At 37.9% G+C, this 26959-nt stretch overlaps 2 protein-coding genes and 1 long non-coding RNA gene across 16 annotated transcripts in view; 2 read left to right on the top strand and 1 right to left on the bottom strand.

The window, feature by feature from the left end:
- camk2d2 (calcium/calmodulin-dependent protein kinase (CaM kinase) II delta 2) overlaps positions 1 to 4464 on the top strand; it is a 45114-nt gene extending 40650 nt beyond the window's left edge. For 5 of the 8 annotated variants that reach the window (XM_037763787.1, XM_037763784.1, XM_037763789.1 and 2 more), the window contains 2 exons: positions 1719 to 1947; positions 2870 to 4464. In XM_037763787.1, the coding sequence (XP_037619715.1) occupies positions 1719 to 1947; positions 2870 to 2873 (233 nt within the window). In that variant the 3' untranslated portion in view covers positions 2874 to 4464. Of the gene's footprint in view, positions 1 to 1718; positions 1958 to 2869 lie in introns of all 8 variants that reach the window. The other 3 variants (XM_037763792.1, XM_037763788.1, XM_037763785.1) reach the window with 1 other exon arrangement.
- A 2625-nt stretch (positions 4465 to 7089) lies between these two features.
- Positions 7090 to 12370, top strand: LOC119484737. The gene is made up of 3 exons (XR_005206108.1): positions 7090 to 7399; positions 12019 to 12078; positions 12210 to 12370. It is a non-coding gene; the product is annotated as an uncharacterized LOC119484737 (long non-coding RNA).
- Positions 12371 to 13407: 1037 nt separating this feature from the next.
- ank2a (ankyrin 2a, neuronal) overlaps positions 13408 to 26959 on the bottom strand; it is a 100117-nt gene continuing 86565 nt past the window's right edge. For 4 of the 7 annotated variants that reach the window (XM_037763770.1, XM_037763771.1, XM_037763772.1 and 1 more), the window contains 7 exons: positions 18849 to 20807; positions 18283 to 18372; positions 17743 to 17826; positions 17329 to 17493; positions 16601 to 16774; positions 16365 to 16456; positions 13408 to 15430 (listed from right to left, as the gene is read on the bottom strand). In XM_037763770.1, coding sequence (XP_037619698.1) covers positions 15223 to 15430; positions 16365 to 16456; positions 16601 to 16774; positions 17329 to 17493; positions 17743 to 17826; positions 18283 to 18372; positions 18849 to 20807 — 2772 coding nt within the window. In that variant the 3' untranslated portion in view covers positions 13408 to 15222. The remainder of the gene's footprint in view (positions 15431 to 16364; positions 16457 to 16600; positions 16775 to 17328; positions 17494 to 17742; positions 17827 to 18282; positions 18373 to 18848; positions 20808 to 26959) is intronic. The other 3 variants (XM_037763766.1, XM_037763768.1, XM_037763769.1) reach the window with 3 other exon arrangements.

Genomic DNA, 26959 nt, shown 5'->3' with positions numbered 1-26959 from the left:
CGGCTGCTAACAGCTAATGTCACTAACTCTCCTCCTGCTGATTTCAACACAGATCTGTTGTTCATAATGAAGCATTATCAGGGAAAAAATAAATTGGTCCCCTCAGGTTAGGTAGCGCCACGCTGTAGAGCGTTTTTTTTTTCTCTCCACCATGGCTTTGGTCTAAAACAAACTGAAACATGATACATGTTCCACATGCGTCATTGGGCATGCGGGACTGTGGGAAAGCATCAATATAAGAGGAATTGATAGTCATGGAGGCATGAAAAGCCAAGGAATTAGACAAGTAAGAACCCGTTCTTAACGGGAACTGATTCTCTATTCATCCTGTCTGTCAAAGTGGCAGACGGCCTGACGATTTTACATGTCACTGCCAACAATTTATCCGTATTTGGCAAGTTCATACGTTTCTCACAGTACCATATGCAGGCAGAACATCAACAACAGTTACAGACAAGGTAACTAGAATAGTTCCCACACTACAACAACTGTCCTCCCGCAAGAGCCATTTATATAAATGTAATGATTAATAGATTAGTTGTCAACTATTAAATTAATCGGCAACTTTTGATAATCGATTAATCGGTTTGAGTAATTTTTTAAGAAAAAAAAAACATTCTGATTCCTACTTCTAAAATGTGAATATTTCCTGGTTTCTTTACTCCTCTATGACAGTAAACTGAATATCTTTGAGTTGTGGACAAAACAAGACATTTGAGGACGTGATCTTGTGCTTTGGAAAACACTGACTGACTTTTTACACCATTTTCTGACAATTTATAGACAAAACAACTAATTGATTAAAAAGTTGACAGATTAATCGACAATGAAAATAATCATTTATGTAAAATGCATGCATGCTACTTTGTCATGACTGAGGATTGTGGGTCAGAATAGCCAGAAAAGCATCTTGGCTTGCATACTGCAAAATACGATCAGATGTCATAAGGCATCCTGGTATTTTTGGCATACTGCATTTGAAATACTATGTATTGGGACACACTAAATCTTTTTTTCTGGCATACTAAATAGTATGGTAGTATGGGTGTTAGAGTGCAGTGCAGGTGTGCAGGGAACTCACTGAAATAACCTAGTGGGCAGATGAGGTAGAGCCAGACCTGGAAACAAACACATGATGTAAAGAGAAAAACAAAATATCTAACCTTCTTCATTTAGTAAATAAGGAAGAGCCCCAACACAGTGAAAGTGGTATGAAAGAGAGTGTATATAGTGCATTAGTGGGTAAGGGTTAAATTGTTTGTTCTATATCAGTATTCAGTCCTATCAGTTTACAGAACATGTTTGCTGGTACACTACAAGGACATGGCTGTGGTTATGGACTAACCTTGGAGCAAAAAATCACTAATGAATGACTGCTATAAATGGCAGAGTGTCCTCAGTCAGGGTAAAAATAGTTCAGATAAACCAGATATGTCCTAGAAACCTCAATCACTTGGCGAGCCTGTGCTTGTCCACTATCCAACATCAACATATGGAGACTTTTAGTTCTTCTCGTTTTCACATCAGTTAGTAGACCCTTGGTAGTAAAGTAGGGTCAGTGTTTTTCTTTTGAACAATCATGCTACTGTATTATAATTTCCCAAATCCAAGTGATTTATGTACAATAATAGTGTATAATGATATCCATTATGTGCATTTAATATGTGTTATTAAATGGCATTTCCTTCCTGTAATCAGCCATTTTGTCTCCCGTCCAGCTCTCTCCAAAGGGAACAAGCCAGTGCACACCATCCTCTTGAACCCACACGTGCACCTAATTGGGGAAAATGCAGCGTGTATTGCCTATATTCGACTGACCCAGTACATGGATACCAGCGGCATGCCCCGCACCATGCAGTCTGAGGAGACCCGTGTGTGGCACCGCCGCGACGGCAAGTGGCAGAACATCCACTTCCATCGTTCGGGCTCGCCCAGCATCCCCTCCCAGTAAGAGACAGTAAGAATCACACAGCAGAAAGCTTGATTGAAGAGAAAGAAAGAGAAAGAGTGACCTCCAGTGGTCAAAATGTTCCACCTTACTACAGTGTTGAAAGAATACTCCAGGGTGTGGTTGGTACACTGTGACATCACTGTTGGGTGTGGTTACAGGTGCAAAGGAGCACACTTCTGACCACACCCAACCACAATCATGATTTAGTGGTCAAAGGTGCAACAGACTTGAAACTTTCAACCAGAGAGGGCAGTGAAATACTATAAAGAGAGGCATTATATGAATGAGTGATATATATTATACACACAACTCACTTCTGTCTATCTGTATAACAACATGAAATATAGCAAATTAGAATGTACGAGAATGTTCTTGATATAATAATTTGCCGTCAGCAGCTGTTTGCATTTGTAAACATCATTTCACAATTATAGCAGATGAATTGGATATAGCCTACCTTCAAAGAGAAAAACCTAAGTGATATCAAGTTGAAATGTCATTAAAGAACGCGGTAAGAACAACACCCAATACGAGGCGCGACACAAACGGTGAATGGCAGAATGTTTGATCATCTTAAATAACTACAACGGATGAATACAAAAGGAACAGTTACATTCGTAGAGTCCTGCCATGGTTTGAGATTATTCCAGCTGTGTGTCACAGCTGTGTGTATGTTGCCGAAAACACTTCCGCAAAGGATACACCGGTGTATCCTTGCTTATAGCTCCTCCGGCAAGCCTTTGGCATGCATTTTAGGAATTGGGATGTTGCTGAGATTGCTGAGAGCTGAGATCGATTTCCGGGTCACAAGATGAGGAGGCACAAAATGTGAAAATGAAGAGCAGCTACTGTCATTGCTTTGTGTACCCTATAGATTCACATTTATGTTCTCTCTCTCTCTCTCTCTTTTTTTTGCAGTTAATGGAATATCAACATGTGGTCAAAAAATAAAAAATAAAAAATCCCATCAGCAAATCTTGTAGGGCAGCCAACTAGCCAACCCATGACTGCTCTCTGACCTTTGACCCTCCTAGAAGGACATGACATCGCAGGATACAAGTATTAATACATTTTACTGTTACGGCATTTTATTAATGGACATCATTCGAAACCACCACCGGGTGGCTGCACACCGTATTTGGACATTATGAAACAAGCATATTGACATTTTTTTTCTGTTTGTTTTTTAAGATGTTTTGGTATGCATTTTAAATATAAAATAGAGATGTTTAAAAATCTACTACTGTAACCTCTCCCAAAAATTAGTTCAGTATTTTTATGTGTATTTATGTGTGTGCAATACAGAAACATTTGGAAGATCAGAATGTTAAAATTGAGCTTGCTTTAGTTCTGGTGATGTATATACATTGTGATTGTTGATAAAAACAAACATTTGAAATTGCTATTCTTGCTATCAGAGGAATTAAGAGTTTACGTAAAATCCAGTTTATGAGCTACATTTATGTTTGCTATGAGCTAAGTCATTCTGTTTGAATTGTCCGATTTCAACCTATAATACTAATTTAAATGTAAAGAAAAGCAGAGCAGCTTACACTTTGCATCGAGATATGTTTGCCTTTATATCAGTGAAATAAGAAATAAGAGAATGTAGCATATATGTAATATATGAAAATTCAAGACTATTGTGTAGTGCATGGGGGGGAATATTGTAAGTAAGATCATATGAAACTATAATATCTTCTGTTTGATTTGTGAATCACTGACTTGTTTGTTTGCGTTTGTTAATGTTGTGCATCCGTCCTGTCCCAAATGTTTCTAATGTCCTCCAGTATCATAGAACTGTTGAAAAAACAATAACACAGTTATGGTTAACATCCAGCGTAAATATCAAAAGCTCATATCTAAGAGGAGGAAAAATAATCTCCTGGTTGCTGAGGCACCCCTTACATTTTGTATAAAAATGAGAAGAAAACAAAGTCATTTTTCATAATGTTTGTACTTGTATTGTATGACTGTGTGTAGGGTTTCTGTTATTTTATTCTCGTCATTTCCAGTGTGTTACTTAGCCAATTGCACAGATAAGGTGGAGATGATGAAGATGGAGCAAAGGCACTATAGTCTCTACCTTCAGTCTGGTTAAGTGTTAACCTGACGGTTGGGCTAATATGTCCGGAAGCGTCATAAAGCATTGGATTGAAGAACGTTGCAGTCAGACGAGGATGGTAAGACAGCAGGGAAGGTGTCAAATGAGAGCTGGACTGTAATAAATGTTGGGATGTCTTCCTTGACGATCAGTGCTTCTACCAACCAGTGGCTTCCTTACCACTGCAGGACAATGCCAGTGTCTTCGTCATCCTTACTGTTTGCTCTTTTCAATTGGTTGGTCTCTTCTTTTGTAAGGGGAAAATATGATAAACATTTCTTTTGACGAAACGTATGATGTCAATGCAATGCACCACTCCTTATACGGTGTGAACCTGTTGCCAGCACGGCAATAGATGGCTTAACATGTTTAAGAAATAAATAAATCAGCTAAAAGGTGTGATAATGAATGAGTTTTACCTTGTTTTGTGTTGCTGGTTAATCATTGTTGCCCTAGTGTGGAGGGATTTTGCATACAGTGCTGCCTAGTTTGACAGTTTGATTGGAGTTTGTGAGTTTTGCGAGCAGTGATTGACCGTTGTGTCTAGAAGGTAACCCACAAATTGTGAAAACTTGCAAAAAGGCGGCCTATCCTAACCTTAACCATTCGAGGTTAATGCCTAACCTTAACTGTTCAAGGTCAATGCCTAACCTTAACTGATTGAGTCTATCAACAATGGAGACTTTGAGTCCTATGCGTAAGTTTCTTTCCCTCTGCATTTGGCTATACAGATTTGCTTATGTCCTTTGCTGATCCTATAATCTTTTTTGTGTGAAACAGGAAGATTTGTGATCCTGGTCTAACTTCCTTTGAGCCTGAGGCCCTGGGCAACCTGGTGGAAGGACATGACTTCCATCGCTTTTACTTTGAGAATGGTAAAACATCAACCACTTTGGCTAAATAAAAAAAAAGCTTTTAGCAGCATCATCAGGGCAGTTGTATATGTCCTGAAACTGTCACATTTTATAAAATAGATAAATAAAATAGCTAACTAGAGTACCAACAGAATCATCCAGTTGAGAGGGAATTAGTCACAATGTTTACTCGTGCTACTGTTGTCCAGAGCACTTTAAATGTGTAGTAACCGTGGGTCTGGGGTTGCTCCAAAAGGTGCAAGTATCCAGCTGGCTCTGTACTCAAACTAGAGAAAGAGAATTTGGCCAGAAATTAACAGTTGTGTATTATTCATTCACTTCAGTTTGTTGTTGTTGTTGAAGTTTTTCCAGCTGCTCTGGAGATTTTAAACAAGAGAGAGTTATTATAACCATGCTTGCTTACATTGGCACGATGTGCTGAATGATCTAATGCATCAGTTGTTTAGTCTGAAGCACCGTGGGGGACAACGTCGTCAGTGAGGAGAACTACTTGTTTGCTCAATTTAATGCGCTGGCAAACAGTTACACTGCACCAACAATACACACTATTAATTCATGACAAAATTAAATATAATTACAGAAGCCAGCATGTGTATTAAAATCACTAATTCTTTCAGTGAGGTTTTGTCCCACATCAGGGTCTGAAATTAACTTTTTTCACTGCCTGCCACTGTGGCAGTCAAATACTTGTTTTTGTCTCCCACTCAGAAATTTTATCTGCCACTTTTGAAATCTTTGCGCTAAATGAAGGAATAACATTTTAGATCTGTTGTCATTCAATGTTCGATATATTTTACATAAAAAACATTATATACATGGTAAATTACAGTGTCTTCCGGGAGAGCGCTTTTTTTCGGGGAGGGATGGTACTGTACACAGTACTTTAAATATTTGCTTTGATTAAAAGCAAGCTGCTTAGAGCTAGTTTTAGGAAGTTAAACCAAAAACTATTTTTTTTACTTTTTACGAGATTTCATTTGAGCACATCAAGATAATGTTGTAATTTACCTTCGCCCTTGAACGTCTCATAGTAATAACTCAATGGCACCTCCGTTAACGTTCGTATCTCCGTTATTTATCCGAGCAGGACAGTGCTGCGCACCGGCTGCTAACAGCTAACGTTACTAACTCTCCTCCTACTGATTTCAACATAGATTTGTTTTTCACAGTGTTGCATTATCAGGGAAAAAATAAGGTGCATTGGACAGCCACAGCTTAGTAGGAATAGGCTATTGTGTTCTAGGGCAGAAACCAAAATATTTTGTGGATGTAGCTAGTCACTGACATGAGAATTTGTGTAATTCATTGTCTAACTGCACTTTGTGGGTTGCAGTAGCCTATTTATATATCATTTTATTTTTGGTTATTTGATGTACATATGAAGCTATGAAGCTTTGTATGCTTATTATATGATGTGTTTTCTATTGCGCATGTAATGGTTTTACTCAGGTTTTCTGGCAAGGTTATGTTTTTTTTTTTTTTTATTATATTTTTATTGACACTTTGCAACAAAATACACAACATAATTTACAGATCCTGTATACATACACCACCCAACCATGTCTGTCTAAAGTGCCATATTTTGAGATTTGTTATACACATAAAAACAAACATTGAAAACAACAGTATGAACAAATAGGGAGTGATCTTTTCATTATCATACAATCATAGATTTGTAAAAATAAAATCTGGCCTGTGGGGTGTTACATAGTTGACCCAGTTGTCCCAGCGTGACACAAATAATTCCAGTTTATGGTTAACATATGCTGTTATCCTCTCCAATGTTCATCCATGTATTCAGAGTTGGGCTTGCCTGTGATAACCACTTCCTCGTAAGAGCCTTTTTATCAGCTACCAGCAATATATTTAATAAATATTTGTCTCTTTTCAACAATTCTTGAGGCATAAGTCCAAAAAATAAAGTCTTGCATTCCATGGGAACATGACATCTGAAAATATCTTGTAAGGCATCATGAATCTCTCTCAACAATAATCTTGAACAATCCCAAAAAATGTGGTAATGATGTGCATTCAGATTTCCACAGTTTCTCCAGCAAGCTGGGAGTTAGGTTATGTTTTTTGTTATTGAATTGGTCTGGTTAAAAGTTATGATTGGGCTGGAAACTGTAACTCAGATCTGGCAACCCATCCAACAAACACATGGCAACACATGGGGAGGCGTTCAAGATGACGCCGGAAGTAGGAGCGTTTTCCGTCGCGGAGCTTCGGGGGAAAGCACAATTCTCGATAAACTGTGTATTTTTAACAACAATTTGCACAGAAAAAGACTGGCATATGTTCTCCCTAACGAATTAATTGGCTATCGATGCTCTGGTAACGTTTTGTCACCGGCCTGAGGTGACTAAAGTGAGCAGAACAGCGATGAAAAGTCAAGGATACAACTTAAAGGAGGATCTCACCGCCAGAGACGAACAGTAAAGGAGTCGTCTGTAGCCGGCGGTGGAAAAGGTGAGAAAGGAGCGTTAGAGTGTTTATTGTTGTGTTAAAGAAGTGCATCCTGATGGAGAGTAAAGCTAAAGTAAAGCTAACACGACCTCAGTGTTGTTTACACTGAGGTCTAAAGTGGCAGTAGGCAGAATGTTTTTGGCATCATTGGGCAAAAATTCCTACGACGGAGTATAAGGGCCACATTGAGGGGAAAACAAATCTGAGATTTTATTACGAGAATAAAGTCATAACTTTACGAGAAAAAATCGTAATATTACGAAAATAAAGTCGTAATTTTATGAGAAAAAAGTCGTAATATTACGAGAATAAAGTCATAACTTTGCGAGAAAAAAAGTTGTATTATTACGAGAATAAAGTCGTAGAATTAAGGGAATAAAGTCATAACTTGACGAGAAAAAAAGTGGTAATAGTACGAGAATAAAGTCGTTATTTTACGAGAAAAGTCGGAATATTGCGAGAATAAAGTTGTAATTTTACGAGAAAAAAGTCGTAAAATTACGAGAATAAAGTCATAACTTTACAAGAAAGAAAGTCGTAATGTTACAAAAATAAAGTCATAACTTTATGAGAAAAAAGTCGTAATATTACAAAAATAAAGTCGTAATTTTACGAGAAAAAAGTTGTTATATTATGAGATTAAAGTCATAATTTTATGAGAATAAAGTCATAATTTTATGAGAATAAAGTCGTAATATTACGAGAATAAAGTCATAACTTTACGAGAAAAAAAGTTGTATTATTACGAGAATAAAGTCGTAGAATTAAGGGAATAAAGTCATAACTTGACGAGAAAAAAAGTGGTAATAGTATGAGAATAAAGTCGTAATTTTACGAGAAAAGTCGGAATATTGCGAGAATAAAGTTGTAATTTTACGAGAAAAAAAGTTGTAATATATCGAGAATAAAGTCATAATTTTACGAGAAAAAAGTCGTAAAATTACGAGAATAAAGTCATAACTTTACAAGAAAGAAAGTCGTAATGTTACAAAAATAAAGTCATAACTTTATGAGAAAAAAGTCGTAATATTACAAAAATAAAGTCGTAATTTTACGAGAAAAAAGTTGTTATATTATGAGATTAAAGTCATAATTTTATGAGAATAAAGTCGTAATATTACGAGAATAAAGTCATAACTTTACGAGAAAAAAAGTTGTATTACGAGAATAAAGTCGAAATTTTACGAGAATAAAGTCGTAGAATTAAGGGAATAAAGTCATAACTTGACGAGAAAAAAAGTGGTAATAGTACGAGAATAAAGTCGTTATTTTACGAGAAAAGTCGGAATATTGCGAGAATAAAGTTGTAATTTTACGAGAAAAAAAGTTGTAATATATCGAGAATAAAGTCATAATTTTACGAGAAAAAAGTCGTAAAATTACGAGGATAAAGTCATAACTTTACAAGAAAGAAAGTTGTAATGTTACAAAAATAAAGTCATAACTTTATGAGAAAAAAGTCGTAATATTACAAAAATAAAGTCGTAATTTTACGAGAAAAAAGTTGTTATATTATGAGATTAAAGTCATAATTTTATGAGAATAAAGTCATAATTTTATGAGAATAAAGTCGTAATATTACGAGAATAAAGTCATAACTTTACGAGAAAAAAAGTTGTATTATTACGAGAATAAAGTCGAAATTTTACGAGAATAAAGTCGTAGAATTAAGGGAATAAAGTCATAACTTGACGAGAAAAAAAGTGGTAATAGTACGAGAATAAAGTCGTTATTTTACGAGAAAAGTCGGAATATTGCGAGAATAAAATTGTAATTTTACGAGAAAAAAAGTTGTAATATATCGAGAATAAAGTCATAATTTTACGAGAAAAAATCGTAAAATTACGAGAATAAAGTCATAACTTTACAAGAAAGAAAGTCGTAATGTTACAAAAATAAAGTCATAACTTTATAAGAAAAAAGTTGTAATATTACAAAAATAAAGTCGTAATTTTACGAGAAAAAAGTTGTTATATTATGAGATTAAAGTCATAATTTTATGAGAATAAAGTCATAAATTTATGAGAATAAAGTCGTAATATTACGAGAATAAAGTCATAACTTTACGAGAAAAAAAGTTGTATTATTACGAGAATAAAGTCGAAATTTTACGAGAATAAAGTCGTAGAATTAAGGGAATAAAGTCATAACTTGACGAGAAAAAAAGTGGTAATAGTACGAGAATAAAGTCGTTATTTTACGAGAAAAGTCGGAATATTGCGAGAATAAAGTTGTAATTTTACGAGAAAAAAAGTTGTAATATATCGAGAATAAAGTCATAATTTTACGAGAAAAAAGTCGTAAAATTACGAGAATAAAGTCATAACTTTACAAGAAAGAAAGTCGTAATGTTACAAAAATAAAGTCGTAACTTTATGAGAAAAAAGTTGTAATATTACAAAAATAAAGTCGTAATTTTACGAGAAAAAAGTTGTTATATTATGAGATTAAAGTCATAATTTTATGAGAATAAAGTCATAATTTTATGAGAATAAAGTCATAACTTTACGAGAAAAAAAGTTGTATTATTACGAGAATAAAGTCGAAATTTTACGAGAATAAAGTCGTAGAATTAAGAGAATAAAGTCATAACTTGACCTGAGAAAAAGTCGTAATAGTACGAGAATAAAGTCGTAATTTTACGAGAAAAGTCGGAATATTGCGAGAATAAAGTTGTAATTTTACGAGAAAAAAAGTTGTAATATATCGAGAATAAAGTCCTAATTTTATGAGAAAAAAGTCGTAAAATTACGAGAATAAAGTCATAACTTTACAAGAAAAAGTAATGTTACAAAAATAAAGTCATAACTTTACGAGAAAAAAAGTCGGAATATTACGACTTTATTCTCTGAATATTACAACTTTTTTTCCCCGTAAAGTTATGACTTTATTCTCGTAATATTACGACTTTTCAAATATGAATCAATGTTCTGTTACTGCAATGCATATTTCACGCCTAAAATGTTTTCAGAAACATCTTGTAGTGTACTATTTAGTTGTAAAATGAGAAAGTCTGCTCCAACTGGTGGGCGATGCTTGGTTTTTCCTCAACTGATCTCAAAATGGCTGCCGGGTCACAAACGTTCTCATTTTACAGCTAAACAGTACACTACAAGATGTTTCTGAAAACATTTGAGGCGAGAAATAGAGAGCCAAAGTCACGCCCTGTCCGGTGGAGCCCATGGGACTTTATTTCAGAAAATATATGAACAGTAGTCAACGGAGAGAGACAGATATTTCTTATCCCGTTTGAATTGTGCCACGTATCACACATCATGTTTGTCAATGTAAAAGATAATTTTTCAAGTCAAGAAAGTGTCAGTTTGTCGTAGTATAATTTAGTTTTGTGTGAAACCGCTCAGTGAACTCCATCTCTCGTCTCGGACAAATGAGAAAGTTTGTGACGCGGCCGCCATTGTAAAATCTGTTGAAGGAACGCCAAGTTCCGGTCACATGACCAGAGCACAGCCAATAGGAACGCTCTCTCAAAAATGACTTGTGATTGGTCAAAGTCTCCCGTCACGCCTGAAAACAGCCATGATGAGGTGCAGAAGCCTAGTTATTTCTCAGAACATGCTGAAAGGTTATTATGGAACTTTTGCCCAATGATGCCAAAAATATACTGCTGACTGCCACGTTAAGGTGCAAAGAATCAACGTGTTATATTCTGATGAATAAGAGCTTAATTATAAGTTTCATACTGATGAGATATTGTATAAATTGTCTTTCTGTTGTGTCTACAAGTGCCAAGCATATGAGAGCTTCTTAAGAGTAAAGCTCCTTTTTTATATCACAAAGGTGAATGTGCTGATTTTCATTTTATCCAGGAAACTCATGCATGTTCAACAGATGAATCTTTTTTAGAAAATCAGTGGGATAGGGAGATGTGGTTTTCTAATGTCAGTAATCGATCAGCAGGGGTCGCTATTTTAAAGGATAAATTTAGAGGTCTGTTATTGCACAGTGAAAAACTCAAGTCTGGGAGATGGATTATTTTACTTTTTAATTTAGAATAACAATCAATTTAATCTGATTAATATTTATGCCACCAATAATAAGTTTAGTAATTTAGCATTACTCCAATATATTGAGTCAAAAGTCTGTCATCTTTATTCAACTTATCTCCTGGCTAAAGTAATATGGAGACTGTATATGTTATTTAAATACATTTTCTTTTTTTAATGTGCTACAATTTGCCTCAAAGTCTGACTATTATTCCTAGAATTGTAGGCAGATGCCCGATCCCAGTGCCACAGAAATAAGTAATTTAGTGTTTCCTAAAAACTAGGGGTGGGAAAAAATCGATACACATATGTATGCCGATTTTTTTGTCATTACCAGCTGCGTTGTGTTTAATGTTGAACATTGAAACCATACAAAATATTTTTAATTCAATGGCCTTTTTAGCTTGTACTTTTTAACTATGTACTTCTTGAAAATTAATGACATTGAAATGAAATTAGGATATGGTCTATAATAGACATGAACATTCAGACATCATTCAGTGTGATTTACTCTTCCCAAAAATATCATTATCTCTGATGTCCAGAACTTCAGAATACCTGAAGCTGACATTACAGCCTCTTTTAAAGAGCTCATTTGTCTTCTTTGTTGGTTCCCAGAGAAAAGACATGACGTGTTGGGGGAGGAATAGCAGACTGGATGAAGACAAGGACATCAAGGTGAGGAGAGGTGGACCTGAAAAACACTACCTTCTGTACACAGCTGGGAACTGCAAAAGCCGAACGACATGATTTTTATATTTGAATGACTGTGTTCTGTGATGTGTTTTTTTTGCATCTTCATCCTCCAGAATACGCTGAAGGGGCAGCTGGAGAACCACAGGGAGGCTCATCTTTTCACAAAATCTTTCAACATACTATACCATGACTTTTTTTCATGAAATCTTTCGACATGCTATACTATGACTTTTTTTTTAATGACATTTATTCGACATACTATACTATGACTTTTCCTTCAAAATATGTTGACATACTATACAATGACTTTTTTTCACGGAATTTTTCGACATGCTATACTATGACTTTTTTTCATTACATTTTTCGACGTACTATACTATGACTTTTTCCATCAAAATATTTCGACGTACTATACTATGACTTTTTCCATCAAAATATTTCGACGTACTATACTGACTTTTTTTCATTCAATTTTTCAACGTACTATACTATGACTTTTTCACGAAAATTTTCGACATACTATACTATGACTTTTTATCATGAAATCTTTGACATACTATACAATGACTTTTTCTCAAAAAATACTATCGACATACTGTATTGACTTTTTTTGACATTATATACTATGACATTTTTTATTTTTTCCACATAATATACTATGACTTTTTCATGAAATCTTTCGACATAATATACTATGACTTTTTCCATCAAAATATTTCGACGTACTATAGTATGACTTTTTTCACTAAATTTTTGACATACTATACTATGACCTATTTCACGAAATTTTTCGACATATACATATATATATATATATATATATATATATATATATATATACGTATATATATATATATATGTATATATATATACGTATATATACATATATTGTATTTATTTATTTTAGATTTATTTTTTACATGTATTTATTCATTATCAAATTGTATTTATTCATTTCCTTTGCATAAATTGCATAAATTTGGGGATATAAATAGGGGGGAAATGCAAAGGGATTATCTTGCAAGAATACAAAAATAAATACATACAATTTAATAATGAATAACTACATTTAAAAATAAATGCAAAATGAATAAAAATAAATGCAAAAATAAACACATACATTTAAAGTTAATAAAAATAAATAAAATGGGTAGATAGATAGATAGATAGATAGATGGATAGATTCCTCCACTATTGCATTACCTCTAAGGCCCAGCTGGAGGGTCGCAGAGATGGTGTTGTATTGTACGTTCAAGTTAGCAAGTGAAATGAACTGTACAAATTCACAAGACATAACAAGATACAACGCTATACATTTGTAGACTTTTATTCTCTATCAGCCATAGACACACTGCAGCCATTTTATTTTTGTCTTTTTGAATTTTGATACAGTAATACATGCCCTTATAGATATTTATATATGCATTGTATATGTATATAACTGTCATCATCACAGAAAAGGGATGCTGATTCTTCAAATTAAAAGCATACCTGTCACAGTGAACTTCCACTAGTTTGCATTTTACATTTTTCTAAATCACAAAGTAAAACAGTGACAGTGAAATAAATACATTACATGTTGTAGATACATACAGTAGCGATGCTCAGAGCTGTGAATAATGGTATGTTTAAGCTCTCAACCTGCCTGATTGCGCGTGTGCCTGGTGTATCATTTATCTTGTATTTATCATCTGCCTTCGCCAAAATGAAACTCTGTGGCTAAGATATACTGCATCTCATATCCTGTGCACAAAAAGCATGGGAGGTGATCCCTCCTGACATTCAGGAGTGCAAATGCAGTTTGTGTAAAATAAATATTTCTTTTCTTTGCTGACAGAAACTGGCACACACTCATTCACTCACAAACACACACACAGCACACGAACTGCAAACAACTGGTCCAACACTTGTTCAAAAGAAAAACACTAAGTTTAACATTAAATAAAGCAGAAAACACCTGATCACCTTGCCACAAATGTCTGACTCTAAAACAGCTGTGATGATCTTATTCACCAGTGGCAAACAAAAATTAAATAAGCTATCTATACTTACTAGTAAAGTAAATTCAAAATCTAAAATATACTTTGACATCTTTTAAAAAACAGAGTTTAAAATCAGCTTATAATAATTCGCACAATACCTTCTCCAAAACCAGCTGATAATGCCGTATCTAGCTCACACTCTTAGATACAGTACCCAGAGTACAACCTCACTCACACATTCACCAGTCATACAGTCAAGATCAACAATTTAAGAGAAAAAGACGAATACAATTAAACATAACGTGGAGAGAAAGACGTACAGAAGGGAAAGAGAGGCAGAAGGGCAATCCATAGAACTACAAAGCAGTCAAAGCTAGGATCATAATGACAGATGTTGATTAGTCATGCCTGCTCTACTTCACGAGTGATTATTAATTCCTAGGCTACGGATGTCAGTAATGTCTAGATTATAGATAATATATAATTCCCAAAGACAGATAGCCTACACAAAACACAGCAGCAGCAGCAGCAGCAGTTAAATTCAGTGTCGATACAGTCTGGTTTTCTCTGTGTGACATCTTAACCACCTGAATCGAGAGAGCGGAGAGGCTAGTACATTGAGTGAGACCGTTTTTAAGTAAGGAATATCTGAGAAAGTTGTGAGAGGCAGTGCAGTGTGAGAGATATTGTCTTTCAGTCCGAGCCCCTACTCAGAGAGTAGTACCGGTATTTTGCAGGTAAAGTGTTCTTTACCTTCAGGAGGTTTGTAAGTTATTTGATGTGAATTGAATTCCTCTGTTTTATATGTGTTTCTTTTGTTGCTCTACCACAGCATGAAGACAAAAAATATCAATTCACAAATGGAAATTTAAAATGAATCAGGAAAAGAAAAGAAGGCTTTCTTTGGTCACAAAAGGCAAAACAACATCAGAACATGAAAAGAAAATCATGAATACTTTATACTAGCCAGGGAAGAAAACTAATTGTGAACAAAAAGGTTATCTTCCAGGACTTAAATGGGAAGACAGTGGTAGCTTTGGGGTGCTCTGGTGCACATTGGGATTGCATGTGGCTAATGCATAGGATTAGGGGGGACTTTAACATGGGCAGAGCCGGGGAGTTGGGGAGAGTGTTACACATTCTTCTACTCTTCCTTCTCCTCTTCGTCCACATCGTTGTCCTTCTTTTCTTCGTCGTAGGAGCGGTGAAAGAGCTGGTGGAGATGCTGCTGGAGGTCACGTGGTTTTGACCCTTTTCTGGGGTTGTCCACTTGCTCTAGAAGGACCTGTTTGCGCTGCCCAGCTCCCTTCACCACTGTTCGTCTGTGGGTGCGACCTTTACGCATGTGGGCCCTAAAGAGGCAGCAAGGAGGGAGTGGAAACAAATAAGAGGAAGACAGGTCAGCATCATCAAAAAATGCACTTGAGGCTCTGCGGGAATTCAATTTAAAAGGAACAAATGTTGATATACTTGTAAGATAGTATGTTATGGGAGGGAAACAAAACACCCACAAATCACATCATGCTTTGTAAATCCAGCATTCAATTGTGATCACGTGCACACTGCATATCTACTTTATAGCTGCAGAAACCTGAAGATTGTGTTCTAAAACACTTTAAACAGGCTAATGTGGTGGCACGTTCATGGCAATACACATAAACTGACACCCAACAACTAAAGATGGGTGAAAATTTCAAGGAAAAACAATCATTAAGTGTCCTTTTTAAGGTGTTGGGGCAAAGCAACTTCAGTGCTCCTTGGCCAAGATTCTCCCTGTCTGTGGACCTCTACAATTTGGATGAGATCTGCTGACTGCGACGGTCAAAGCATATGATTTACATAATTTTCATGGACCCCTGCCCTTCAGGGAAGAATTTACATTTATGTTGCTTATTTATTAAGGGGTTTCCTTTAATTTGTGTACACCTGTTTGTACCTGTGTCTTATCATTAATAGCCTATCTTTGTGTTGCATTGCCACCTGGTTAGCTCCTTCATTATGTGGAATACTTAATGCTATCTGACACATACAGCATGCTTGTCTCGCTGAGAGGCTTTAGGTATCAAAATACATAACAGTACACAGTAAACACACAAATTTATATATCACCTGGTTCATTGTATTTTTTATCTGTCTTTGTTTTAAAAATAATGTAAGTATTTTACAATACGCTGCTTGACAAAGTGTTTAATGATGGCAATATTAGCAAACATCAGTCAATATTAGTAAAACTGATAAACCCACAGCACTTCACACTCAAACAGGTGCACTCCAGCGCTCACACACCTCCTGACCACAGTTCCATCTTCTTTGAAAGTCTCTCTTTCTACCACATGAGGGAGCTCTGTTCTGCTAAAACCACTTATATAACCTAGTGCCTGATGGCATGAAATGGAGAAAACAGTTTCACTTAATTTAGAATGATTTAATTATAACAAACAAACAAAAACAAGACTTGGTACCTATCTGTATGCATGTGAGCTACACTATGTGCGATAATGGTGACAAGGTTATGAACAAACCTGTTTGAAGTCGTCTTGGGCCGAGGGGAGATCAGAGGCCAAAGACGGATCACCCTGCTGTGTCATGGTTCTTTCACCCTCCACCACTGTTGTCCTTTCTACGCGACTGACCTTACAACCTTCAGCTGTCTTCTGACTTGATGCTGAGAGGCCCTCACATTCAGCAAATGTTACCTAAGTCAGAAGAAAAAGTTATTAGTTCATTGAGAACTAAGATCATGAGAGAAATCACTCTGTTTGGCGGTTCAGCTTAAATAAATCAGTGCACAAGAAGAGAAACGGACGTGATGAAAGCAAGCAAACAAGTAAAGTCAAGAGGAAAAACGCCACTTTGTTTCATGTACGTATCATAACAACAGCTTGTATATACGCTGACCCTGGTTCTCCGGTTTCCCTTTTTGAATGACAAATACAGACTACTGCTACCTGCTAGCAGGGAGAGTTATTTCATCTCACGCAGGCGCAGAACGTCCTTGCTAACTGGCCGTCAACTGTAGTCTTTGCGGTGTGTTCGAGTGAAACTTGTCGGTCAAAACAAAGGCGACGTGAGGCGACTAAACAGGCGGCTTTCATCGCTGCTAGTTCTCTGATGTCGGGTTGGTGTGTCTGGTGCTTAATTGTCTTTTATATACTACCAATATAAATGTTGGCATTTCTGGTATTTTCTGTTAAAACAAGTTTTGTAAGACTATAATAGTGAACACACAAATAATATACAGTACACGCACCTCTGTGTGGTCTCCCTCACTCTTCAGCACAGTCCGTTTCACCACCTTAGAGTATCCATCTCCCTCTGCCATACTGATGGACCCCTGGGGAGCTCCTTCTGATGACACCTCTTCACGCTCCACACCGTCCACGGAAACACACTTGCGAATAACTTTACGCGTAACCTGAGGAAGATCATGTGTTTAAAGACCGTTAGGTGGTGAAGTGTTTAAAGAAAAAGGTAACAAACCACATTCCAAATACTCATGCTGTCTGTCTCTGAATGAAATGGAGGAATTATGCAACAAAGAACCTGAAGTATTGCTGCACACAAATCACAAATTCTTTGTTAAGCTTTAATGGCTGTTTTCACTACCACTTTAAATACTGTCATGTGATACGTGCATGAGAGCTTACATCGAATCTTGCTTTACCTTTTTGACAACAATGTGTCCGTTTTCATCCTTGTACCTTTCTTCCGTCACTGACTCGGTGGGGAGGTCAGGCATTTCATCAGCCTAAAAGGGAAACAAGACAAACAACCATCAGGAATGCTAACTTGGGTCAGTGTAATGTTTATGTGTTTAATTCGCCAAAAAAAAATGCATACACGTTAGTAGAAAAAATAGGACACAAAACACACATTTTAGGTGGTAATTCGGTGACAGAATAGGGAGTTTGGGATACAGGAAAGAAACTTGCATTTGTCAAAAACAACAACAAAGAAATGCTCACAGCAGCGTAAAACATCTCTATGAGGTTCAGCCATAAATGCAAATCAAGTAGCAGGTTTCTTGTAGACCCTAAATTAATCTGCAAACACACATTTTTCACCCATTTTGACGAGACTAAGCGCTGTTAGACAGTAAACATTTGAACTTGACAGTGAAGACCTAGCCTGGTTAAAGTTGCAGTCTGTAAGTCACACCCTCCATGCTCACTTAAAACGCCATAAATCATGCTAAATCAGATACCTGAATGACAACTCTCCTTCGCACTATTCTGGTGGTCAAAAATTCATCATCTGAACTTTCTGACATTGATCCGAGCTCTGCGGTGATCTCCTGACCAAGCAACACAAATCCATTAAGATTCAATAGATGACAATATATGAATGCTATGTTTGCAGCAAAGCAAGCAATAAGCAGAGTGATATGGTGCACTTTCCGTTGATTTTCGGTATTTTACAATTCATCTTCAAGTCTTACATTGGAAAGTACAACATGACAGTCTGTAACTTGGAAAAATGGTTGCAAAACATACCATGCTTTCATTTAATTATTGCTGATGAAACAAACATCTAGCTTATGTTATTAATGTGATTGATACAGCTGGTTACAGGCAGCACAGTGACATGCTGAGTTAGGACTGGTTAAATCTAAAATCAAAATAAAATAAGGGTTATGAGGAGTTTTAGATCCCATCCATGTGGCCACAGGGTTAGCAGTCATTCCTCTCTGAAGCAAATATAATATTTGGTTAAGCTCAGCTCCAGGAAAAAAGCTTGCAGGTTGGGTTGGTTTACCAAATCTCATCTTACCCTTGCCAGAGATTTAACGGTATCATCATATGCCACAATTTCAGGATGCGGTTGTGGAGCCTCACACAAGCTGAATTCTTCATCTGATGCTTCTGAGTCGTGCAATAATTCTTCATTCTCTTCCTGTAAGTTATACAGAGGCTCATGGACAAAAGGAGCATCCTCATAATCTTCACTTCCAGAGGACAACAGGACCCCTCGATTCCCCATTTCGAGCACTCTAGAATGGCTGAGATGATCCTGGGGATGATCTCCAATTGACTTGGTACTTGCCTCAGGTTCATCAGGCTCAGTCTCTGAGAAATCTGATCCAGCCTGTATGCAGTCAAAGAAAGGCTCTGGGTCCAAGTATTCAAAGGTTGGGCTGTCTGCACCACTATGCACAACGGTTGTGGTAGAAGTGATCTCTTCATACCCAGTTGGGATGTCGTACTCCTCATCGGAGGGTGATGAAGTTGTCTCTGCTTTGGGTTTAACTAGACAGGGCTGAGAGGCTAAACAGTCTACTGGAGTCAGAGATTCTTCTGAATGTTGTCCAATGGTCCTTGGCCTATCCTCATCTGAGGAGGTCTCCAAGTTCTCTGGGCAGGGGAATGGCATCAGTTCCTCAAAGCTAAAATGTCTTGCAGATGTAACGGTCTCCGGAGTCAAATCAGAAATAGACTGAGGAGAGACATCTTCAGTCTGATTGGCTTCACCGAAAGTTGCCTCCCATAAAGTTGAAAGTTGATCTTGGATACTCTGTGTTGATATTTCTTCTGTCACACCCACTGAGTCTTTAGATGATGAAGCTGATTCAAGTTCTTCTTGACTTTGAAGAATGTCAGTTGTAGAATCTTCCTCATGAAGATTGGCCAGATGTTCCTCAAGTATGTCAGACGGACTCTTTTGGGGGAAAGACACTGAGGAAAATGTCTCGGTAGCATTTTTATCATTTGTGCTGGACTGGAATATGTCCACAGGAAAACTTGAGTTCAATGATGATCTTTGGGGAAATTCTGGAGTTGAAAGGGACTCATGAAGATCAGCCAGATGTTCCTCGAGTATGTCAGATGGACTCTTTTGGGGGAAAGACACTGAGGAAAATGTCTCGGTAGCATTTTCATCATATGTGCTGGACTGGAATATGTCCACAGGAACACTTGAGTTCAATGATGATCTTTGGGGAGATTCTGGAGTTGAAAGGGACTCAAAAGGTGATACAGGGCTATCTTTACAACTACCAAGGCTTGATTTTGCACTTGTCTCAGAGGTTTTTGTTAGATCAGGAGTGACTGAGACTACTTTAGGTTCATCTTGAACGGATGTCTGGAAATGTGCAGGCTCTATGACTGCTACATTTGTGTGGTCAGTATCTTCTGCAAGCTGTGTAGCAGATGACATGCTGACTCTCAGGTTATCACTTTCTTCTTTAGGGCATTGATCTTCAGGTGAAAGGTCTTCAAAATCAAAATCGTAAATCTGATCAACTTCAGGGCTTTCATCACTGAATTCTGACAGAGGTAGGTCAAGTGTCTCTGGACTAAATTTAAGTTTCATCTCCTCCAGATCTGACAGCAGCTGGTCAAGCTGAGGGGACCCAGACTCTGGTGGTGTTGGATTGGACTCTAAGGATATGATGACTTGCTCATCTGGACTTTCTTGGGCTGTTTGACTGAGGGTTTCTGGGGTCACTGAGCTTGGTTTAGCTAAGCCAGAATTTTCACTTTGTTTGGCGATGGACAGCTTTTCATCTTCTTCCTGTGGTGAGCTACTTTGATTGGTCAATGTGATTTCAGATAGTGTTTTACTTAGGTCAAAGGTACCTGGAAGTTTTAATTCTAGTTTTTCAGTGGAAAGTGTGTTTGAATCATGTGCCAAAGAGGGCGTCTCAGTTGGAGAGACCTGACTCTCTTCTAAATGAATTTTATTTTGTTTTGAAGATTCTGAAAGATTTGTCCTGGAAGATGCTGTTGATACCTGCAAGAAATGATACAATGGAGTGGGAAAAAAAATGTAAATAAACATGATTTATGATTTCTTTGGTGATGAATGAAGCATGCATTTGTCAGGCTCTGGTTTTTATACATCAGAGCAGTGTCTCAAATGAGGAAATTCACTCGTAGCCCACTTGCATTTAGGTCACTGCAGCAGTATCTTATATATGGTAATAACATTTATCTTGCAGACCACATACAATTTAAAACGCATTACATACATGTAATGACTGGGTGAGATATTGTAAAATTAGTCCTGATAACATGTTTGGGAATATTACATTGAGAACATCACTGACAACACTATATCATTTTACAATAATAAAAGCAGGGTACAAGTGAACTTGAGTCAAAATCAGGATTTGGTGTAACATGAAGGTGGACATGCAACATTTTACACTCATTCAAGTTAAGTGTTCGCTGCCTTGTCATAAAATAAGGGCAGGAAGCAGTGCACTTCCCATGACAATGCTAAACCCACAATTTAACAGTATTTGTCACAGTCAAACGCTACTACTGTCTGTTGTACTGCTGGTCTGCCTCATCTCCCAAAAAGTAAATAATTCTGTTATTACAGTAATGACAACAGCCAACAGATCACTTAATTAACATAATTTAACATTTTGAAAAGCATATTGCAATATTATAAAAAGTGTTGTTGTGTCCACTACCTAGACATTTGAGACGACAGAATGTGGAAGAAGGGCAGTAGCGGGAGGCAATGTCTAGCTACCAACATGAATTACAGTATGTTATCACATTAAATTTCGCAACTGAATTGAATTATACTGGGAAATAGCCATGTTAGGCAGCACTATGGGTGCCATTGGAGCGGTATGTCTCTGAGAACTGTTTTTATGTTTAGGAGCCTGTGCATAACAGACAGTACATGATTGTAGCTATGGCAAATACATCAGTTGGTTTAGATTTTTATGGCTGTTAAGCAAAGATCTAAATGGCGCTGTGCAATGTATTGCAACTACAGTAGATTGCAATCTTAGAAAAAAAAAACGTGTAAGATATAATCAAGGCATTTGAATGTCCTTTGGCTTGAATCAGTCAGGTCAGGCAGTTTAAAGTAATCGGAAAGTCCATTGGTGAGCTCTTTATGTCTCTTATGAAAATGCTCCATACCAGGACAAGAAGCTTATGTCACTTAGACAGGGTCACTAATTTCCATTAGTTGTGCTTCACTGAAAGCGCATTTCTTCTGCTCTAATGCAAACATGCCACAGCAAGACAGTGAAGCCTCTGGGCGTTATTAGTAAAAGGTTGAGGCAAGAGTTCTTCATTCACACTTTATGTACTGCCATATTTATTACTTTTGAAAGCAACACTGCATTCACTGCTAAGCAAGAGCTTGTGCTGTCTTACCGACACCAAGGAACTTTTGCTCTCGTCCTGGCTCATGGATTTTCTTTTCATGTTCTTGGAAAACAAATCTTGGGCTTGTGTCATCTTTAATTGTGATTCAGGGTCTGTCCATTTATGTTTGATCTTCGTTTCACTGATTCTCTCGTTGTTGGAGTTTGTTCGTGGAAAGCCTCCCCCAGCCAGACAGCATGATGACATTCAAAATTTTGTTCTACAGATGACATGTGACTCAACTCATTGCAAAATTGGCTAATCCTGTGTGATCTGACATGTTCTAATCTACGTTATTTGCTGTCCAGGGAAGTGACTTGACAAAAAAAGACTGGTCATTTGTGTTTGAGGAGGAAGCTATAGGTCCTGTCTCAACTGTTCTAGTTGGTGACATCAGCATTTCAGGATGTGAATTTGTTACTGTAACAGCAAGAACTGTTGAGTGGGATAATGAGTAATCCTGTAATGGTTTGGAGTCTGGTATGATACTTTAAAAATGACACGGTTTGTCTGGGCTATATGCCTCTCCCATGCTGACTGTTAAATCTTTAAATTTGTTTTGATCACAAGCCTTCTCAGACAATTTATCAACTACATCTTGAAAGACATCAACTTTATCGAAGAAACATTTTCCTTCATAGACTTGATCACGTATGTGTGGCATTAACCTCCCGGAGACTATTGTCCTATTGATTCAAGAATTGGAGGGGTAGATGGTCTTAACTCTGACAGCCAGTAGTCAAGGAATGACTGTGTTTACTCATTAACTGATGGCATATTGCTGAAGGACTCATGAAATTCACTGTCAAACACAATGGACTGGGGAATCTGGTAGGATAACATAAAAACAAAGTATGAAGATATGGATCAGTACAATCTCTCTCAAACATTATGGAGTCTGGTGTTTTCTGAAAATTGCATGTAAAAACAAGGTTGACAGTCAAACTGAGGAATTTGTGAGTCAGGAGATAAGGCAGTGAACTCTCAAATTAGGCTAAAGATTCTGGAGAAGGTGGCCTTTGGTCAGTGAATTAGCGGGTTGCAGAAAAAGGATTTCCATCATCTGGAGGTAGTATTTCACATGATGGTAGCCTATACTCTGAACGTGAAGGACACTCCATAAATTCACTTTCCAATGAATGCTGTCGAGGACCTGTGGATCCTGTTTCAGACTGTGATATGCCCGAATCGCTTTGACATGTTGGTGAAACAGAACCAGTGATCACAGTACTTGAAGACAGACACTCATCTTTTGTCATTTTGTTATCTGATGCACTATGAAAACTACAAGACAACTTTAAAGAATGTTGTTCTGCAAACCTGGTGGCTATTGTCTCAAGTTTTTGTGGTGTACTGTGAGCCATGCAAGACTGTTTTTCTAGGGTAGATTCAGAACATGTAATTTTACAACAAGAACATTTTCCCTTATAGATTGGATCATACAAATGTGACATTAATTTGTCATTAAAAGGCTTGTTTCTTACCCTGTATTCCTTAGTATATATTGTGGAGTCTGATGATATGGATTCAGTAGGGTCAACTTTGAACTGAGTCTGTGTTTTCTGTGGCTCATGCACTGAAGCCGAATTTTCAGCAGATAATGGTTTGATTTCAGAGAGAAAGGAGTTGAGGGAGGATATATTTTCTTCAAAACAAAGATTTGCTTGTTTTTGAGGTCTAATGCCTTGCAAAACATCTGCATATGTTAGAGGTGTTCCTACAGCATGCAGATGACTTACAGGTGCAATTATCCCTTCAAACGGTGAAGTAAGTGAATCTGGCGAATCTGGTCTGTTGTCGTCAAATAATTCCTGGAGACAAAATCCGGAATAGTCAACATCTGACAGTGTTGAAAGAGGTGATACTGGTCTACTTTCAGGGTACTGTAAGTAATAGTTACAATGTTGACTCTTAATCTGGCCAAATGTGATGTGAGGAGACAAAGAATGCTGCTCAACTGATGCCACAGACTCCGGGGAGGATGCTCTAAAGTCTGCCAACCAGTCCTGTAGGAGCGAAAAGTCAAAATCGGAAGACACGGATTCCGGGGACAACGCCCTGCTACTAAATAGCTTATCAAGTTCAAAGTCTGATAAAACTGACTGAGGGGATTCTGGTCTGATCTCGTCAAACAGGGTCTCCAGACACAAATCAGTACCTTCCCAGTCCGAACATGTTGATTGTGGTGTAAAAGACCTGTGCCTTGACAATTCCACATCGTAATCAATGTTGGGAGATATGAAATGAGGTAGAGGTGAGTCAGGAGAGATGGGCCTACTTTCACTTTGAGACGCCACTGACTCGGGAGAATGCGGTCTTAACTTGGTAACCCAGTCCTCGATGGAGGAGTAAGTGCACTCCTTGTCTGAAAACACTGATGGAGGCCAAATAGGTATAAACTGAAATGGTTTGAGGACAAACAAAGATTCTGCTTGTCTTTCATGTGTTACGCCCCACACAACATCTGTATATGTAAAAGGTCTTGCAGCGGACAGTGGTGGGGATGCAGATACAGTTAAGCTTGTGTGTTTAGCATCAACCCGTAAAGTAAGTGAATCTGGCGAATCTGGTCTGTTGTCGTCAAATAATTCCTGGAGACAAAATCCGGAATACTCAACATCTGACAGTGTTGAAAGAGGTGATACTGGTCTACTTTCAGAGTACCGTAAGTAATAGTTACAATGTTGACTCTTAATCTGGCCAAATGTGATGAGAGGAGACAAAGAATGCTGCTCAACTGATGCCACAGATTCTGGGGATGATGCTCTAAAGTCTGCCAACCAGTCCCGTAGGAGCGAAAAGTCAAAATCTGAAGACACGGACTCCGGGGACAATGCCCTGCTACTAAATAACTTATCTAGTGCAAAGTCTGATAAAACTGACTGAGGGGACTCTGGTCTAGATTCTTCAAACAGGGTCTCCAGACACAAATCAGTATCTTCCCAGTCCGAACATGTTGATTGTGGTGTAAAAGACCTGGTCCTTGACAATTCCACATGGTAACCGATATGGGGAGATCTGAACTGAGGAACAGGTGAGTCAGGAGAAAGGGGCCCATGTTGACTTTGAGATGCCATGGATTCTGGGGAGGTTGCTCTAAAGTCTGCCAACCAGTCCCGTAGGAGCGAAAAGTCAAAATCGGAAGACACGGATTCCGGGGACAACGCCCTTCTACTAAATAGTTTATCAAGTTCAAAGTCTGATAAAACTGACTGAGGGGATTCTGGTCTGATCTCGTCAAACAGGGTCTCCAGACACAAATCAGTATCTTCCCAGTCTGAAAATGCTGATTGTGGTGTAAACGACCTGTTCCTTGACAATTCCACATTGTAAGCAATAAGGAGAGATATGAACTGAGGAACAGGTGAGTCAGGAGAGAGGGGCCTACTTTCACTTTGAGACGCCACTGACTCAGGAGACTGCGGTCTTAACTTGGTGATCCAGTCCTCTATGAAGGAGTAAGTGCACTCCTTGTCTGACGACACTGATGGAGGCCAAATAGATATAAACTCAACTGGTTTGGAGACCAACAAAGATTCTGCTTGTCTTTCATGTGTTACGCCCCGCACAACATCTGCATATGTAAAAGGTCTTGCTGCGGACAGTGGTGGGGATGCAGATACAGTTACACTTGTGTGTTTAGCATCAACCCGTAAAGTAAGTGAATCTGGCGAATCTGGTCTGTTGTTGTCAAATAATTCCTGGAGACAAAATCCGGAATAGTCAACATCTGACAGTGTTGAAAGAGGTGATACTGGTCTACTTTCAGAGTACTGTAAGTAATAGTTACAATGTTGACTCTTAATCTGGCCAAATGTGATGTGAGGAGACAAAGAATGCTGCTCAACTGATGCCACAGATTCTGGGGAGGATGCTCTAAAGTCTGCCAACCAGTCCCGTAGGAGCGAAAAGTCAAAATCTGAAGACACGGACTCCGGGGACAACGCCCTGCTACTAAATAACTTATCAAGTTCAAAGTCTGATAAAACTGACTGAGGGGACTCTGGTCTGGTCTCGTCAAACAGGGTCTCCAGACATAAATCAGTATCTTCCCAGTCAGAACATGTTGATTGTGGTGTAAACGACCTGTGCCTTGACAATTCCACATGGTAACCGATATGGGGAGATCTGAACTGAGGAACAGGTGAGTCAGGAGAAAGGGGCCTATGTTGACTTTGAGATGCCATGGATTCTGGGGAGGATGCTCTAAAGTCTGCCAACCAGTCCTGTAGGAGCGAAAAGTCAAAATCAGAAGACACGGATTCCGGGGACAACGCCCTGCTACTAAATAGCTTATCAAGTTCAAAGTCTGATAAAACTGACTGAGGGGATTCTGGTCTGATCTCGTCAAACAGGGTCTCCAGACACAAATCAGTATCTTCCCAGTCTGAAAATGTTGATTGTGGTGTAAACGATCTGTTCCTTGACAATTCCACATTGTAAGCAATAAGGGGAGATATGAACTGAGGAACAGGTGAGTCAGGAGAGAGGGGCCTACTTTCACTTTGAGATGCCACTGACTCAGGAGACTGCGGTCTTAACTTGGTGATCCAGTCCTCTATGAAGGAGTAAGTGCACTCCTTGTCTGACGACACTGATGGAGGCCAAATAGATATAAACTCAACTGGTTTGGAGACCAACAAAGATTCTGCTTGTCTTTCATGTGTTACGCCCCGCACAACATCTGCATATGTAAAAGGTCTTGCTGCGGACAGTGGTGGGGATGCAGATACAGTTACGCTTGTGTGTTTAGCATCAACCCGTAAAGTA

Source organism: Sebastes umbrosus, chromosome 3 (genome assembly GCF_015220745.1).
Source record: "Sebastes umbrosus isolate fSebUmb1 chromosome 3, fSebUmb1.pri, whole genome shotgun sequence".
In the NCBI taxonomy this organism is placed as follows: Eukaryota; Metazoa; Chordata; class Actinopteri; order Perciformes; family Sebastidae; genus Sebastes; species Sebastes umbrosus.
The sequence above is the reverse complement of the archived record's forward strand: the minus strand, read 5'-3'. Positions and strand labels throughout refer to the sequence as shown.